General features: G+C 40.5%; 1 protein-coding gene across 1 annotated transcript in view; it reads left to right on the plus strand.

The window, feature by feature from the left end:
- The window catches only part of FSTL3 (follistatin like 3), a 46,191-nt gene extending 30,362 nt beyond the window's left edge, over positions 1-15,829 (plus strand). The window contains exons 4-5 of the mRNA XM_075281751.1: positions 11,977-12,204; positions 14,966-15,829. Coding sequence (XP_075137852.1) covers positions 11,977-12,204; positions 14,966-15,018 — 281 coding nt within the window. The 3' untranslated portion in view covers positions 15,019-15,829. The remainder of the gene's footprint in view (positions 1-11,976; positions 12,205-14,965) is intronic.
- The last annotated feature ends 216 nt before the right edge of the window (positions 15,830-16,045 follow it).

Here is a 16,045-nt window from a genome sequence, read left to right on the forward strand (position 1 = left end):
TAAAAGTCGTTCAGAATGAGCACGTAAAAACCAGCTCCCATTGACTTGAATGGGTGCCGGCATACGAGCGCTACCCATTAAAATCAATGGGAGGCTTTTTTCCCTATTGCTTTCAATGTGATACACGCGTTATTAATTGGCCATTAAAAATAAATTAAAAAAATGATGAACTTCATTGTTTTTTTTGTTTTTTTTAATCCAACCACTGATTTGTTTTTCAGAAAGTAATTTCATTAGCCAAAAAATGACCCATAGACTTGCGTTGGAAAAATTAGGCCTGGACATGTCCTATTTTTTAATGGATGTTATTCACTGTCTGTCAAGAATAAAAAAAATAATGTGTCTATACTAGAGATGAGCGAACACTAAAATGTTTGGGGTTCGAAATCTGATTTGAACAGCCGCACACTGTACGACTTATAGTCTATGGGGGGAAATGCTCGTTTCAGGGGTAGGCAACATTTGATCAAATTCTACTTACCAAGTCCATGAGTGAGGGTCGGGCTGGATTCTTCTCCCTGCGCAGCGTCCCCGCGTCCTCTTCCGGCCTTGCATTCACTCTGCTAGGCATCGGGCCTGGGCAGCGCCGACTGCGCATGCCCGAACTACAAGCGGACATGCGCAGTCGGCTCTGCCCAGGCCCGATGCCTGGCAGAGTGAATGCAGAGCCGGAAGAGGACGCGGGAGCACTGCGCAGGGAGAAGACTTCTAAAGGTAAGAGAAGAACCAGCGTTGATTGGCAATGTATAGCATTCTGCCAATCAACGCTGGTTCTGCATCAAATCTTAACTTCGAACAGCTAGTAGTACTCGATCGAGTACGAGTATTTTGAATACCGTAGTATTTGATCGAACACCTACTCGATCGAGTACTACTCGCTCATCTCTAGTCTATACCCATTGACTTCCATTGATATAAAAATAGATGGGTGACATTAAAAAAAACTTTCATCACACATTGGTTTTTCACAGGGCTAGAGATTACTGCAGAGCAGTATACCACACGGTTTACAAATAGTTTTTTGACTTTATACCACATTACTAGGCTGATTTCCTCCCCCCAATTTTAGCTTGAATGGGATATATTTTTGTCTGTACATTTTTCATCCTGAGATAAATAATATTGTTTTAAATGGCAGATTGAAATTCTATTGCTGGATTCACACATGCACTTTTTGATTTATTTTTTTAGTGTGCTTTTTAATGTTGTATACAGGAGTGAATGCAAAAGAGGAAAGAAACATAAAATATAAAAAAAAATATATATTATACAGCCCCAGCTTTGGCTACAAAAGAATATCTTCAAAGAAGGAACAATTGCAAGGACATATTTTCTAGTCATTTCTAACAATTGTAAATATGCGTAAAAAATTTTAAGAAAACACCATATATGAACAAAAAGGTCAGATATAACAAGCAGTAGCCTGGCATTACCAGAGTGGAATGACCATGTTTTTTGGCCCTTCTCATCCTAATAGTACCAGTAGTAGTAGTCTACATCTACCACTATATGTCCAGCCATTACTATAGTTGAGCAAAAACATCCAGCATGCCCAAAATTCTTAAATAATAAAATATAACTTTTACTTCATAGCAAGTTAAAGCATCTTACAACATGGATCCAGGATAAGAAGACAAGAAAAGCCTATGCGTTTCGAAACCTACATTGCGATCTCTTAGTCATAGCATGAATGACACCAGTCTGGAACTGTATATGAACACTCCAAGAAAGAGCAAAAATTAAAACAAATAAAAGAAATAATAAAAGAAACAATATACTCACGTCCAGCCTTCTAGTTTCTTCTGGTTCAGGATATGTGGTTAGCACATTGCCCATTCATTTCTATGGGCTCGTACACATGACCGTGAATTACAATGTCACGTGTTCAAGCCAACAGTCCGGGCTGCAAAATACAAAATAGGTCCTATTCCTGCAGACTTGCTTCCACAGCTCCTATTCATTGAATGAAAGGCGCTGCGAAAGCATGGCCCATGCACAGGCAGCACACAGATGACATCCGTGTGTCCCCCATGCAAGTGCTGTGCCTTTCATTGACAGTAGCAGCTTAGTACACAGTTGTGTGTAATCAGCTTTATTCCCGGTCACATTCAAAGTAAGCCACTGAAGTGTGTGTGAAAAATACAGATGTGTGAAGTCCATGTGCTGTATGTATTTTCACAGATCCATAGACTTGAACGGCTGAGACCTGCAGAGAAATGAGAAAAAAAATAGTGTGTGCCACAATTTTTTTCTGAGTATCTCTAAGTCTGTGAAAAACAACAGGCATGTGAATAATTTCATAGACTATAATGGGTCAGTGTTCTGTCCGTGTGCTGTCATTGTTTTTTCATGAATAACGCAATGACACAAAAAGTAGTTTGAAAGAGCCTTAAATGATATGATAGGTAGGAAAAGGAAAAACAATCACTTTTATCACTAGTTGTTTCCAGACTTGCTATTTACAAAGGCAAAAGATTTAAGAAAGGATATAAATTGAGGAGCAACAATAGGAAAGCACTGGAGCTATTGTGATTTCTTTTATTCATTTGTTAGCAGCCAAATTATCTGGGGGCTCGTACAGAATTATTGCAAATAGCCAACAAGTTTTATGGAGACTTCAGCCTTTAGTTGCAGTGCTGAATGTTGGGAAATATATTTCAGGAAACACACAAAAAATTTAATAATTTACAATATTTTCAAGAGATTAACCAGCTGTCTTGTATTGTAAAAGGAAAAACATGTTCTTGTATTCAAGCAAAATTCTCAAATATGTTAACTTGATAGAATTCATAATTGCAAGAATGTTTCTGTAGCTGTAGTCTATCAGGAGGAATGGCTTTGTTATTATATTTATTTTTTTTAGTTTTCTTCCCGTCTTTTTTGCATTTCTTGGAAAGAGAAAAGAAAGAAACACATTTTGTATTCTTAAGAAAAGCAGTAGAAATCAGTGTAAACACTTGGCAGCAGGAGAAGGAACAGTCCGTCCGTTCAAACACATGTCTTGCATCTTCCTAACTCCTCCGGCTTAAAGAAACACACTGACAGCATTCATTCGCTGCATAGGGAAACTACTGCAGTTATTTAATATGGCTGCAGTATGTGCTTGTGTAATGAGCTTCAATTTTAGTGTTATGCCTGCATGCTCAAAAGATGAGCTAGGTTTTAAGCAAATAAACCTTCAAAGAAAAAACTAGCAATGTATAGTAATTTTTTATTTATAAAGTATACATACTTCCTTTGTAGTATTTTGTGGTTGATACTGTATATGGCCATATACAACTGGCACATGACACACACCAAGTAATTGACATGACCTGTACTAGTAGCCAGGAATGTTACACATCACCGTGAATGACACTGTCTGGGCTGCAAAATATGGACCAGGTCCTATTCCTGTCTGATTTTGCAGCCAAACTTCTGCAGATCCTATTCATTGAAAGATAGGGCCATCCGTGTGTCGCTCGTGCCGTTCATTCACGGCCGCCGGTTAGCACACGGTCATGGATGACCTGCTTTAAAGAGAGTCTTCAGACAGCCAATCAGGAAGGCTTTTGTCAATTAACAAGATGCACTAAGTAACTGAGTGGGAAAAGCTGGCATATTGATATAATGGGACCATTGGAGAATTCTCTTCCTGATTGCTGTTATGCCAATAACATTGATTAGTACAGTAAATGACCAGAGATCATCTTTGCTGCACTTGACACATCTGCTGTTGTAATTACATTTGTTTTTACAGTCTTCAGCAGAGAAGGTATGTCTGCGGATCTAATCTCATATAATGGACCTTGCTAAGTTTAATCTTTCATGTGAGAGAGAAATATCTTATACAGAAAGTCTTGTCCACTATCCAAAAAGGAAAATTGAACGTTTCAACAGAACTGTACTTCACTCAATATCCTGTTTTGCCACAATCCCAATTTCGAGGAGGGAACATGCACTCGATTTTCCAGAGATAGGCATTGTGGGGCATCTTGAGGGTCGGGATCTGGTGGATCGATCGTTGCACAAAACTCTATCATTCTTCCAAGCCTGTGCCAAATACGAATTTATCCACCCCCACTTCTTCACTTCTTAAAGATCCAGAACTTCTACCATCAGCAAGTTGCCCAGACAGAACCCCATAACCAAATCCCAACTTACTGGTCACCACCTTGAAAACTGATAAACTATAATCCACCCGATTCAGGACTGGGGTGGTGGACTTCTTGTGACCCATAACTTACAACTGACCCAATCCTTAAAGTCCTAGCCAGGACACTCAAATGCATACCAGTAATTATATACTGGGAAATGTTTCTGAACATAAGTATATAAAAAAGTTTTCACATACACATTAGGTATTCCTGTATCTGAAAACGCCTGCTCTACAAACTTCTAAAAATATTTTACCCAAACGGTGAGCAACGTAGTAAAATCAAAAGAGCCAATCCAACATTTTTTCCTTGTTTTGCCTCCCATAAAAAAATTTGGATAAAAAGCAACCAAAGCAATAGCCATTACCCAAATTGGTAAAAATAAAAACTACATCTTGCCCTGAAAATTGGAACCCCTGATGCATGCCTGCACATGGAAACATAAAAAGTTGTCAGAATAAGTTTGGGATTTTTTTTAAAGTTCCATTAACATGGAGGAATTTGGTGCTGATTCTGGCGTGGAATCCGCCTCAGAATCAGTGTGGAAAAAAAAGCCTCAGCCTCCCATTGACTTCTGCGTGGAACCCACTGAAATCAATGGGAAAAAAAAGGCTCCCATTGATTTAAAAGGGTTTCCACGCAGAAAACGGAACCCATTGGCGATTCTGCGCCAAATTCCTCTATGTGAATGGACCCTTACGGGTTTATAATGTAAAAATAACTACATAATTTTGGTATCACCGTACAAACCCATAGCATTCAGAAGACATAATTTTGGCTGAACACTGAATGCAGCGCGGCACCTCCCATGAGGCGACCTGAAGCGACCGCTTCAGGCGGCGCTATGCCAGGGCCTCGGGAGGGTGGCATTTTTGTTGACCTAAGCCAGTCCAGGACAAGCTGTCCTGGACTGGCTTAGAGTCACGGTGTCTGCAGCCCGACACGGGAAGCGAGCGGTGTATTGGGGCGGCCCTGCTGGACGCAGCGCTGCTCCAGCGGCCGCCCCTCACATTCAGGCAGAGAGCAGGTCCTCTCGCTGCCTGCTCTCTGACTGCGAACGCCGCTCACTCCGCTCGGCCCTCCCCCTTCTTGCGGGGGAGGTTCACCCCTGACTGAATGCTGTAAGAACAAAAGCCATAAAAAACAAAGTTGCACAAACGTATTTTTTTCTCCACCCCATTCTGAATTTTTTTCCAACTTTAGTACATTGTATGAAATATTAAATGGTACCATTACGAAGTACAATTTGTCCCCCAAAATTAAGTACCATATAGAGAATAGAGTAATAAAAATGTTATGGCTTTTGGAAGGTGGGGAGTCAAAAAAAAAATCAAAAATGCCTGCAGCGGGAAGGGGTTAAGAGTTTTAATTGTATCCATGGTTTCCTTTATAGCAGCAGATCTACTATGTATCCCCAGCTGAACTTCTGGAAAAAATTATCCATTTTGCTATCTGTATGTTATCTTGCCTAATATTTATATACTCTTTCATGAATAATGAAAATTTAACTCAACAAAATTTTTATTTCCTGTAGTCCAAGGCAGCACAATACACATGGGCTATAGTTCCCTAGGTGCAACCACATAGAGACAGGTTAATTAAGCAGTAGTCAAGCAATTAAACAATTATCCAATCAGACCCAGGCATAAATAGGACACAGAGCGTAGTACACAGTGTATTCTGATGCAAGCAATAGTATGAAAAAATTATTAAAGGGAGGAATACTTGTGCTGCCTCGGACTACAGGAAATAAAATTGCGGTGAGGTAAAATTTCATTTTCCTGGTTGTCCTTGGCAGCACAATACACATGGGACCTGTGTAGCAGTACTTTTTAAATGGGAGGGTTAGAAGGTGCCATTTCCAGCATTCGTTTGCCAAATGATGCCTCCTCTGCTGCCAATGCATCAATCTTATAATGCTGGATGAAAGTTGAGATGGAAGACCACGTGGCTGCACTACAAATTTGGTCAATAGAAATGTGTCTTCATTCAGCCCAAGAAGCAGACATGGCATGGGTTGAGTGAGCCCTGATCTGAAGAGTGGATTGTCGGACTGATAGTTGATAACATTTTTGAATGGTTGATATAATTCTTCTAGCCAATGTGGCTCTGTTGGCATTTTTGCCCTTGTTGGGACCGAAGAAAACAGATTCTCTGCCAACCCGAACAATGATGTTCTCTGGATATAAAGAAGTACAATTCTTTTGACATCTAGAGTATGCCATTACTTTTTTCTTTCCCTTCCCTTGTGGATGGGGAAAAATACAGGAAAAGAAAAAGCCTGATTAATATTCTAGGCAGAAAACTGGGCATGGTTCATAACAGCAGGCAATCCCCTAAGTCCCTAAAGTGAGGATCTTTACAGGACAGGGCTTGCAGCCCACTCACACGCTTTACAGAAGTTATTGCCACTAAGAAGAACACTGTTAGGGTGCATTCACACTGAGTAAACGCTAGCTTATTCTGAACGTAAAACACGTTCAAAATAAGCGGCGTCTAAAGCAGCTCCATTCATTTCTATGGGAGCCGGCATACGATCGCTCCCCATAGAAATGAATGGGCTGCTTCTATCACTCCGTGCAGTCCCATTGAAGTGAATGGGGAGTGCCGGCGTATACGGCAAGCTCTGCTCATGCCGGAGCGTACACGCCGGCACTCCCCATTCACTTCAATGGGACTGCACGGAGTGAAAGAAGCAGCCGATTCATTTCTATGGGGAGCGCTCGTATCCCGGCTCCCATAGAAATGAATGGAGCTACTTTAGACGCCGCTTATTCTGAACGTGTTTTACGTTCAGAATAAGCTAGCGTTTACTCAGTGTGAATGCACCCTTAGAGAGAGATTGGTATATCCAGTAGAAGCTCAAATGATGGCAGCATCAAAGCAGAGAAGACCATGGAGAGCTCCAAAGAGGGAGATGGCTTCTGTGGATCTGGATTCAGGTTCCTCAGAGCCTTGAAGAAGGAATTTATTAAATGCTGGTCAGAGAATTTGTTCTGTAATTGAGCATTCAGTGCTGTGAACTGCACTTTCAGGGTATTTATCTTGAGACCCTTATTGAAACCTTCTTTAAGTAAACTGATGAACCACTTTACTGAAACCACTTGTGCGTCATGTTTGGAGCACCAGTAGTTAAAAATTGACCATATCCTGTTATAAACGTTCACCGTGTATGGCTTTCTGGCACGCAGTGTTGACAACCTCCGATTAAAGACCGAGGTTGGTCAGGTCTCCCAGTCAGTCTCCATGTCACACTCCATTCTGGGAAAGAAGATTCTTCATCATTGGAAGCCTGCCTATAAAAGACTCAATGTGAGAGCGAATCAAGCCCTCCAGGGCCTGAATCGAAGAATTTCCACCTTCTAGATGCGGATCTTCTCCAGAACTCTGGGGATCAGGGGTTCAGAGTAAAGACATAGATCAGTTTCCCTGACCAAGGAATTAATAAGTTATCCAAGGCTTGGCCACAACAATTCAGAGAGTAGAATAGAGGCAGCTTGGCATTCTGGCAAGTTGCCATTACATCTATTGACAGAACCCTGATGATATTGTTATCCTGTGGAATATTTAGGAGTTGAGTTCCCATTCTGCTGGATGAAGACTGTTGCAGCTCAACAAATCTGCTGTTTGTTCAGAAAGAAGACTGTTGCAAGGGTGACTGACTGGGCCAAAACTTTGCAACCGAGTAGGTGGGAGTGAAAATAAATCAAGTCCGACCTGATAACTTTCAACTCCTTTAGATTGGAGGACCAGCTCTGATTTTTGCTGGACTACAGCTCTCTCTGAACCTAATTGTTATCTAATGTGCACCCCAACACCTGGAGGATGCATCCAAAGTGAGGACTTTATGGGGCTGGGGAGCCAGGAGTCACCCCTGATGAAGAGACTGATGTATAATCCACAACGTTAGGTCCAAGATTGTGGCAGCTGAAATCTTGATGTAGTTTCTCATGCAGATTTAACCTCTGCACTGAAACCACCTGGATCCTCGATGGTTAATGGAGCTGCAGGAGATACACAGGCCTCACATGTGTCAGAGAGTAAGTCATCAGGCAATGGCTGGTCATGCTTATTACAAACTCTGTGTCTTGCTTTATGGGACCTTTTCCTGGAGCTTTCTTGATAAGATGACATCTTATGCTTGGTTCACACATGCTAATGTGATCAGTCTGTTTGAATTCAGTTTGAGACTAAAATGGACTGATGCACATACTGATTGTATACTGACACCTTTTTATGCTGATAACAAACGCTGTCCGTTTAAAATGTGTTAGTTAAGAGCTCGTTCACATCTGCGCTCCGCCCCTGCGTTTCTCCCGTTACCTGCACGAAACTGGCATGTGCCATACTTACAGTAGCAAGCAGAGGGCAGAGTAGTCGGCTGAGTGTGCCATAGCCAAGGAAGCATTATGAGATGCGGGGAGCATTGTCCCACATGGTGATGTCACTTCTGTCCTTACTCAGCCTCCGCTGAAGGGAAAACATCACTTCCTGGAGAACCACAAGTACTATGTGCAAAGCAAACACAGACTGGCGCCATAACAGACAAGAGTTTGAGTAACACTACTGTCAGCCACTTGCCGGAATATGTCCTGCCGACATAAAGGGGGATATAGAATCCCAACATATGAGATCCTGCTCGTGTACCAAGATTGTTGTTTGGGCGCCGCCATCATGGTACACTTTCGCCACTGAGGGACAGAGATCAACCCTGTATACAGTGCAGAAAAGCCATCCCATCTGCCTCGATGGTAGTGGATACACCATTATCCTGGGGGATAGATCCTGTTTCCATGTCTATTACCTATGAGAGAAAAGAAAAATGCACTGTGTCCTACTCTCTGTGTCCTATTTATGCCTGGGCTCTGATTGGTTAATTGTTTAATTGTTTGACTACTGTTTAATTTCACTGTCTCTATGTGGTTATACCTAGGGAACTATAACCCATGTGTATTGTGTTGCCGAGGACAACCAGGAAAGTGACCTATTGTTCAACTATTTTCTTTGGTCTAGAATACTTTTATCGAAAATAGAGAATATTCCTTTAGAGAGTTGATCCTTTGTAACTATTCCTGACAAAATAGTGCTAGCTCTACTGCTTAATTTGCAGTTATCTCAATAGACAGAACGCATGGGGACCTCAGAGTGGCCAAGCCAATACTAGTAGGTAGGGCTAGCACGGATAGCTTCTTTGTGTAAAGCAGTACCACATAAGGCCTGAGCTCCACATTGCAAAAATGCAGCGTTTTGCCCAAAAAAATACTGCATCTTACAGTACCTGCAATAAAAAATCTGCAGTGGAAGGCTAGAATGACTATAAAGAAATGGGAATTACATAGGAAGTTCTTATACGTCTACTGCTTGCTCAAAATGTAAAGGCAGCAGTCCTATGTAAGTAAAGTTCTAGTGGGGTCAAGGTGGCCACTAAACTGAAGGTGCAGCAGCTGCAATCTCACTCACAGTCCACTAATTCCTCAATCTAGAGGCCCTGGACAAACTCCAGAGGGGCCCAGGGCAGGTGTAACATGAAAAAAGAAAAATATATTATCTGACACTATGGTGTCCACTGTCGCAGCCCATTCGGTCGCTCACCATGCTTCAGTCCTCGGAACCCAAGTATCCCATGTGATCGCTAAGGCCAATCAACAACCTTAGCGCTCACTGGGGATGGACTGATGACATACGTGAGTGACATCACTGGTCCCTTTCTAGCAACTGCCTAATGCGCTTCGGCAGTCACGTGGGGTGCATGTGGAATGAGACATGGTGCACGACCAAACGGGCTGCAGTGTCAAACACTGAGCTGCACTGTGACGATAGTCAGGGTAAGGGGCCTCTGGCCAGGAAGCTGGCCCATATCCCAGTTGGCCCACCAGGAATTTTCCCTGTGATATACATGGCCAATCTGCCCCTATCAATAAGATAATCCTTTAATAGTCCCATCATGCTTCCCTTAGCTCGTGGGGGATGGTAACAAGTCTATAAGAAAGCCTCCACATGTACACAGGAAATTCCATTCAGCCTACTGCAGGCATCCTCCAAGCATAAACAATAGACACAAAGGAAACTTTAGAAAAATAGTCCACAGGTTTTTCCATTCCAAATAGTTAGCTATTCATAGTGCAAGGTTATTTGAGTAGAGGATTCTTGAAGATACAGACAAAAAGAGTGAAAAAGGAAAGATAAGGTCTCTCTCAGCTTGCAGCCTCTGTATCAGGCTGCCAGTCATGCGGCACCATCTACAAGTACAGTAGCATCAACTTATTGTGAAGTCTCAGTCAGCCATCCTCTCATCCCAACAGGCCTTTTAAAGAAGCACTCTAAGAGAACCTTTTTTTCCCTGCACCCCTCACCTGTCTTTTTATAGCTACCAGTTACCCCACCATACTTATTATATTGTTAACAACTTTTTCTATAAGTTAAAAATTGACAAGGAAGTAGTCTATCCTTGAGTAGGATTTAAGTATAGCCAAAAAAAAAGTGAAGGCTTATATTCTGTATGCTCATTGCCATACATCATGAAGTTTTCACTCCAATAAAGACAAATCCTGTCTATAGATTGGCTTCACATTTACCTTTATCTTCAGCATCACGGACCACCAGGGTTGCCAACAGTAAAAGAAGTCTAGTAGTGCCAAAATCATTACTAAACCAGCCTCAGTTCCTTGTAGTGCTCAGGGCTGTGAGCACAGTGCTATAATTTGTTTGTAGAATGGCTGCTAGATTTTGACAAAAACCTACTTTTATCTCTATGCAAATGAGCTAAGAGTGAATCTTACTTATGCTCCATACCCCTCACTCTGATGTTTTACTTCGAAGCTTTCCCCAAACCACTGTCCTGATGCATTCTTAGCTCATTTGCATTGGAGTAAAAAGCAGTTTTTTTTGTCAAAATCAAGCCCCAATTCTACAAACAAATGATCGGCGTTCGATCATTGTTACGAGCACGATAAGGGACTAGGCCTGGTTTAATAACGTTTTTGCTGCTGACAGACTCCATTTAATCTCCATATATTCTAGTCTACCAGAAGTGTTGGCATTAATTCATTCACTACTGTTGAACACTAGCAGTATTAGCATTAACTTTTCACTACCAAAACCACAAGAAGGTTGGTACCACTAACCCACTAGTTTTTAGAGATGAGTAAACACTATTCGAAACAGCCGTTTTGAATAGCACGCTCCCATAGAAATGAATGGACGTAGCCAGCACGCAGGGGGGTTAAGTGACCGGCCACCGGCAAAGTCTGCGTGCCGGCCGCTTCCATTCATTTCTATGGGAGCGTGCTATTCGAAATGGCTGTTTCAAATAGTGTCGCTCATCTCTACTAGTTTTCTTATTCTGTCAGAGATATTGCCCCTTACACCACAAAGGAGGCAACAGTTCTACGGGTTTATGCAGAAAATATTCCTTGCGCTTCCAATAATATACAAACAAAGATCAATGACTTCATTAATAATGCTTCCCAATTTGGCATACAACATATATATAACTCTCCAAATTGTTTCAAATTGGGTAGGCATAATTCATAATGTTTTTTGTTTGGTCTCATGATTGATATTATTGGATACGAAAAGAATATTATCTATACCTGTTTTATTTGCGAGTGTTGTAGCAAGTTACACCAGTTCCCCGGAATATGGTTTTAATATAGTAGCAAGGGATGTTGTGATACATTCCATTGACCTTCCTAATATATGAGGACCCGTGTGGATACTGTATAAAACTTTGTATAAAACAGGGAGTTTTATGTCATACTTTACTATGTTATGCATGTATTAATAATGCCAAGTATGCCTTGTAAAATATTGTCTATTTATCAATATTCTATACCTCCAGAGTCATGTTCGAATGTAGTTTGCCCAGGAACTCATTCTTGTGTTGTGGACCAGACTGGAAGTGCCCACTGTGTTATGTGTCGCACCTCTCCATGTCCAATGCCTCTTGCCTCCGACTACATGCTGTGTGGAAACAACAATGTCACTTATCCCTCAGCTTGTCATCTCAGAAGAGCCACTTGCTTTTTGGGACGATCAATAGGAGTTCGTCATGGAGGCAGCTGTGCAGGTATCTAAAGCATTTTATTATTTTATTATTCTTTACTCTGCTACACCACATGCTAACTAATAATAAAGGTAACTGTCTGTGTATTTATGTTCTTGACAGAAAATTTTGATAATTTAGGGCAATAGTCTGTAGCAATCTGTAAAAGCAAATGTTATGGGGAGTTAATACTACCATTACTAATGTCTATAGCTGTCTTCCGTTATAAGATGATAGCAGCAAAATTTGTGCATGTAAAACTTTACCTTCCATTACAAAATTAAATAAACATGACAGCAGATAGCTTCCGGCATGTTGTTTACATTATTGTCAATGGGAATGGACGTAGAATCAGTCTGTGACAACTAATATCCGCTACTGTCCTCATATGATGGAAGACAGCAACGGACATTATTCACAGTAGTGTGAACTCCCCTTTAATTTCATAGCGTTGTCATTCATATATAATGTTTTCCTTAAGTGTTATTTTTTTCTACAAAATAAATTATTTTTCTGCATTCATTATTTTTATTCTTTTTGTGTCTTATGCGCAAATCATGGGTGAATATTGTTGCAAGCAGCTGGCCAGCTGAAAAAATACAGGTTAGGCAGAGCCTTGGCAATTTTGCCCCCAGGTACCTTTTGAATAGAACATTGATTTATACCCATTTCTAGTTTTCTATTCTAAAGACCATAGCTCAGTATTCATCGGTATTCCCTAGATTTCACATTAATTACTTTATTGTTCATAATTCACAACAGCTTTAACTCATAAAGTACTTTTCGTTTCATTCTTTGTCTCTTTTTTTTATTGTTTCAGGATCATCACCATTATTTCTAATGGCATAGTCGGATGTTTAATATATATTATGTACACTACTGTGCAGTAGTCTTTGGCCTTATGCACAAAACATTTCTATTTTTTACATACCTAAAGTCTGTGAAAAATGGATGTGTTTGTCCATTTTTTTGGCTTTATGCACCTTACAGTGAAAATGGTTGTGGGATGTCCTTTTTTAAACAGCTGTGACATAGCTGTTTTAAAACCCATGAAAGTCTATGGGTGTATTCACGTCTATTTTTGTATCCGTGAAAATGGACAAAGATAGTGTATATTTTTTTGTGAGGGACATGTACAATGGTCCATCAAGGACCATGGTCATGTGATATATGGTCCATGGTCATGTGATGATCACACAAGTGCACTGCTGATTACCAGGCAGATGTCTGATTAGTGTGCTGTGACTATAGCGAGCTGTGCACCTGTGTACTCATCACATGACCATGGACCGTAAATCACATGACCATGGTCAGACTTTTATCCACTAGAAGTAACAGAATGAATGACAGCAAGCAGAGATCTAGAACACCATGAGGAATTGATACAGAACATGTACAAGAACAACAGAGATGCAACTCTAGTGTGAAGCTAGCATTAGCCTTAGGGAGCCTGCACACGGAGTATATGCTCCGCTCATTCTGAACATAAAATTCGTTCAGAATGAGCGCGTAAAAACCACATCCCATTTATTTCTATGGGTTTCGGCATACGTGCGCTACCCATTGGAATCAATGGGAGGCTTTTTTTCCCTATTTCTTTCAATGTGATACGCGCGTATCACATTGAAAGCAATAGGGAAAAAAGCCTCCCATTGATTTCAATGGGTAACGCTCATATGCCGGCACCCATTCAAGTCAATGGGAGCTGATTTTTACGCGCTCATTCTGAACGACTTTTACATTCAGAATGAGCGGAGCGTATACTCCGTGTGAACGCTCTCTTAAAGTTATTTTTCCCACAAATAGTGACTAGGACAAAATTAATAGAATACTCAATACTGAGAACTACCAGAAGATTAACTTTTATCATGCACAATAGGGCAATGATGCAAAACACACTGGTTATTATTTAATAAAGAAAATTAGAACAAGCGCATTATGGCACATTATTTGAAACCCGCCCCTACATAATATTAGGGCTAAAGTTTGCAGAACTGTAGCAAGTTCTTTCAGATCTTTGGACAAATTATTTCTCTACAAAACTTTATACTATGATATTCAGTGCTATATTAAAGCCACAGGCTGCTCACCACATATTTATTTCATTCTTTTACCATTGACTACTCTGAAGACATTTTGTCATATTTGCAAATGCTCATGTTTTATTTTGTAGCCATTATTGTTTTTTATGTGTCTTAGGCCATTCTGAAGAAGTGTGAGGTCTGTGATAATCACTGCAGCACTCCAACCCTTCTTATTTGCAGGTGTTGTGCTGTCTACAGTTCATCCGTCATTCAATTCTGTGAATAACAGATCCACTATTTTAAATACATTACCTACACTTTACAATGTTTTTGGGTCTGTGAAAAACAGACAACACATGGATGCCATGAAATGGAATTCTGTGTTCTGCAAAATGGACCAAAATGGAAAACGGATCAATGCGCTACGATTGTTACAAAATTCACATATCCGCAAAATGTACACATGTGAATAAGGCTTTATGCTAGGTTCACACCAGCATTCGGGTCTCCATCGTTCAGGTCCACATGAGGAAATGAAAGACGGAGACCTTATCTGCTTAATAAGCAGTTGCCTGCAGAAACCCACAGACCCCATAGAGTACAATGGGATCCTCCCAGTTTCCTCCTTGCGGGGCTTTTCTCTCCTCCGATTTTAAGTGGACTCCAATGTAGATGTGAATCCATCCTTAGACATACGCATAATACATATTATAAATATATTAACATATGCATTATTAATAAAACCTTCTCTTTGTTTACAGTGCACTTCAAATTTTCTATGGATCTCGACGATGCAGTGAAGAACTTTGTGTGAGATCATCATGATGTCATAGAAATGTCAGAACAAGCACACGGGCATTCCATGTGTATATTGTACATACAGTGAGGCATATTTATTAACTGGACGTGTTATTTATATGTATCAGCCAGGCTCCTTTACCCAAGAGTATACATACCAAGGTTTAAACATTAAACTCTGGTATATTTAAGATATCATGTAGGAAATGTTATGTCATGTAGTATGACTTGGTGAATCTGTTGTCACTATGTTTTGGTGGATGCATCCTACTTCTTAGGAGCACATCAAATGTGTTCTTTAGGCAGCAAATGAAGTCTTTCCCTCTATATAGGGTGGCATGGTGACACGGGCTGAATGGTTCTAAAGGTGGAAACTATTTTGTACCTCATATGATTTTCAGAATTATATCAGAATATATTTGGGCCACATAGTCTTCTTTCACAGAATGGCAAAAAGACTGCTTCAAAAGTTAATATAGTAACACCAAAATGAATAAGGTATGAGGTTGGCACACTGCTCTGATGCCAGCCATGTATTAACACACAGGTAAAGAAAAAGATGTAGGGATTGTCCTTGGTTTTGCAGGGCAAAATTTAATATTTTGAGCATATACCACCTGCACTGTACAATAATGGCAGGATACACTGCTGACCCTTCCCATGCCAGTACATTGCATAACCAAGCTTTTTATCACTGGTTAATCTGTATCACCTGTTCAGTATCAGGTGGAATTTGCCTCCTACTTGTTAGGTCAGAGACCACAGTGCTGTTTTTCTATTTTTCTATCTTTGTGTCTTTACTCTTTTTCTATCCATGAAATAAAATAATTCAAATGCTTAACTTTGACTCCTGTCTTTTTATATGATTTTGATCATTGTCAACCGTACTTCTACCTAAAATCATATTGCCTAGAGTAAAATCAACTTCAGCTCACTGCATCTTTTCTAAGTTCTTGTTCCCATTGTGTTATTTAGTATAGATATTAGTCCTGTGCTGTCCTCTAGTGATGCTTTGTGAGAATACAATTCAGTGAACTCTTTCA

This window comes from Leptodactylus fuscus, chromosome 1 (genome assembly GCF_031893055.1).
Source record: "Leptodactylus fuscus isolate aLepFus1 chromosome 1, aLepFus1.hap2, whole genome shotgun sequence".
Lineage (NCBI taxonomy): Eukaryota > Metazoa > Chordata > Amphibia > Anura > Leptodactylidae > Leptodactylus > Leptodactylus fuscus.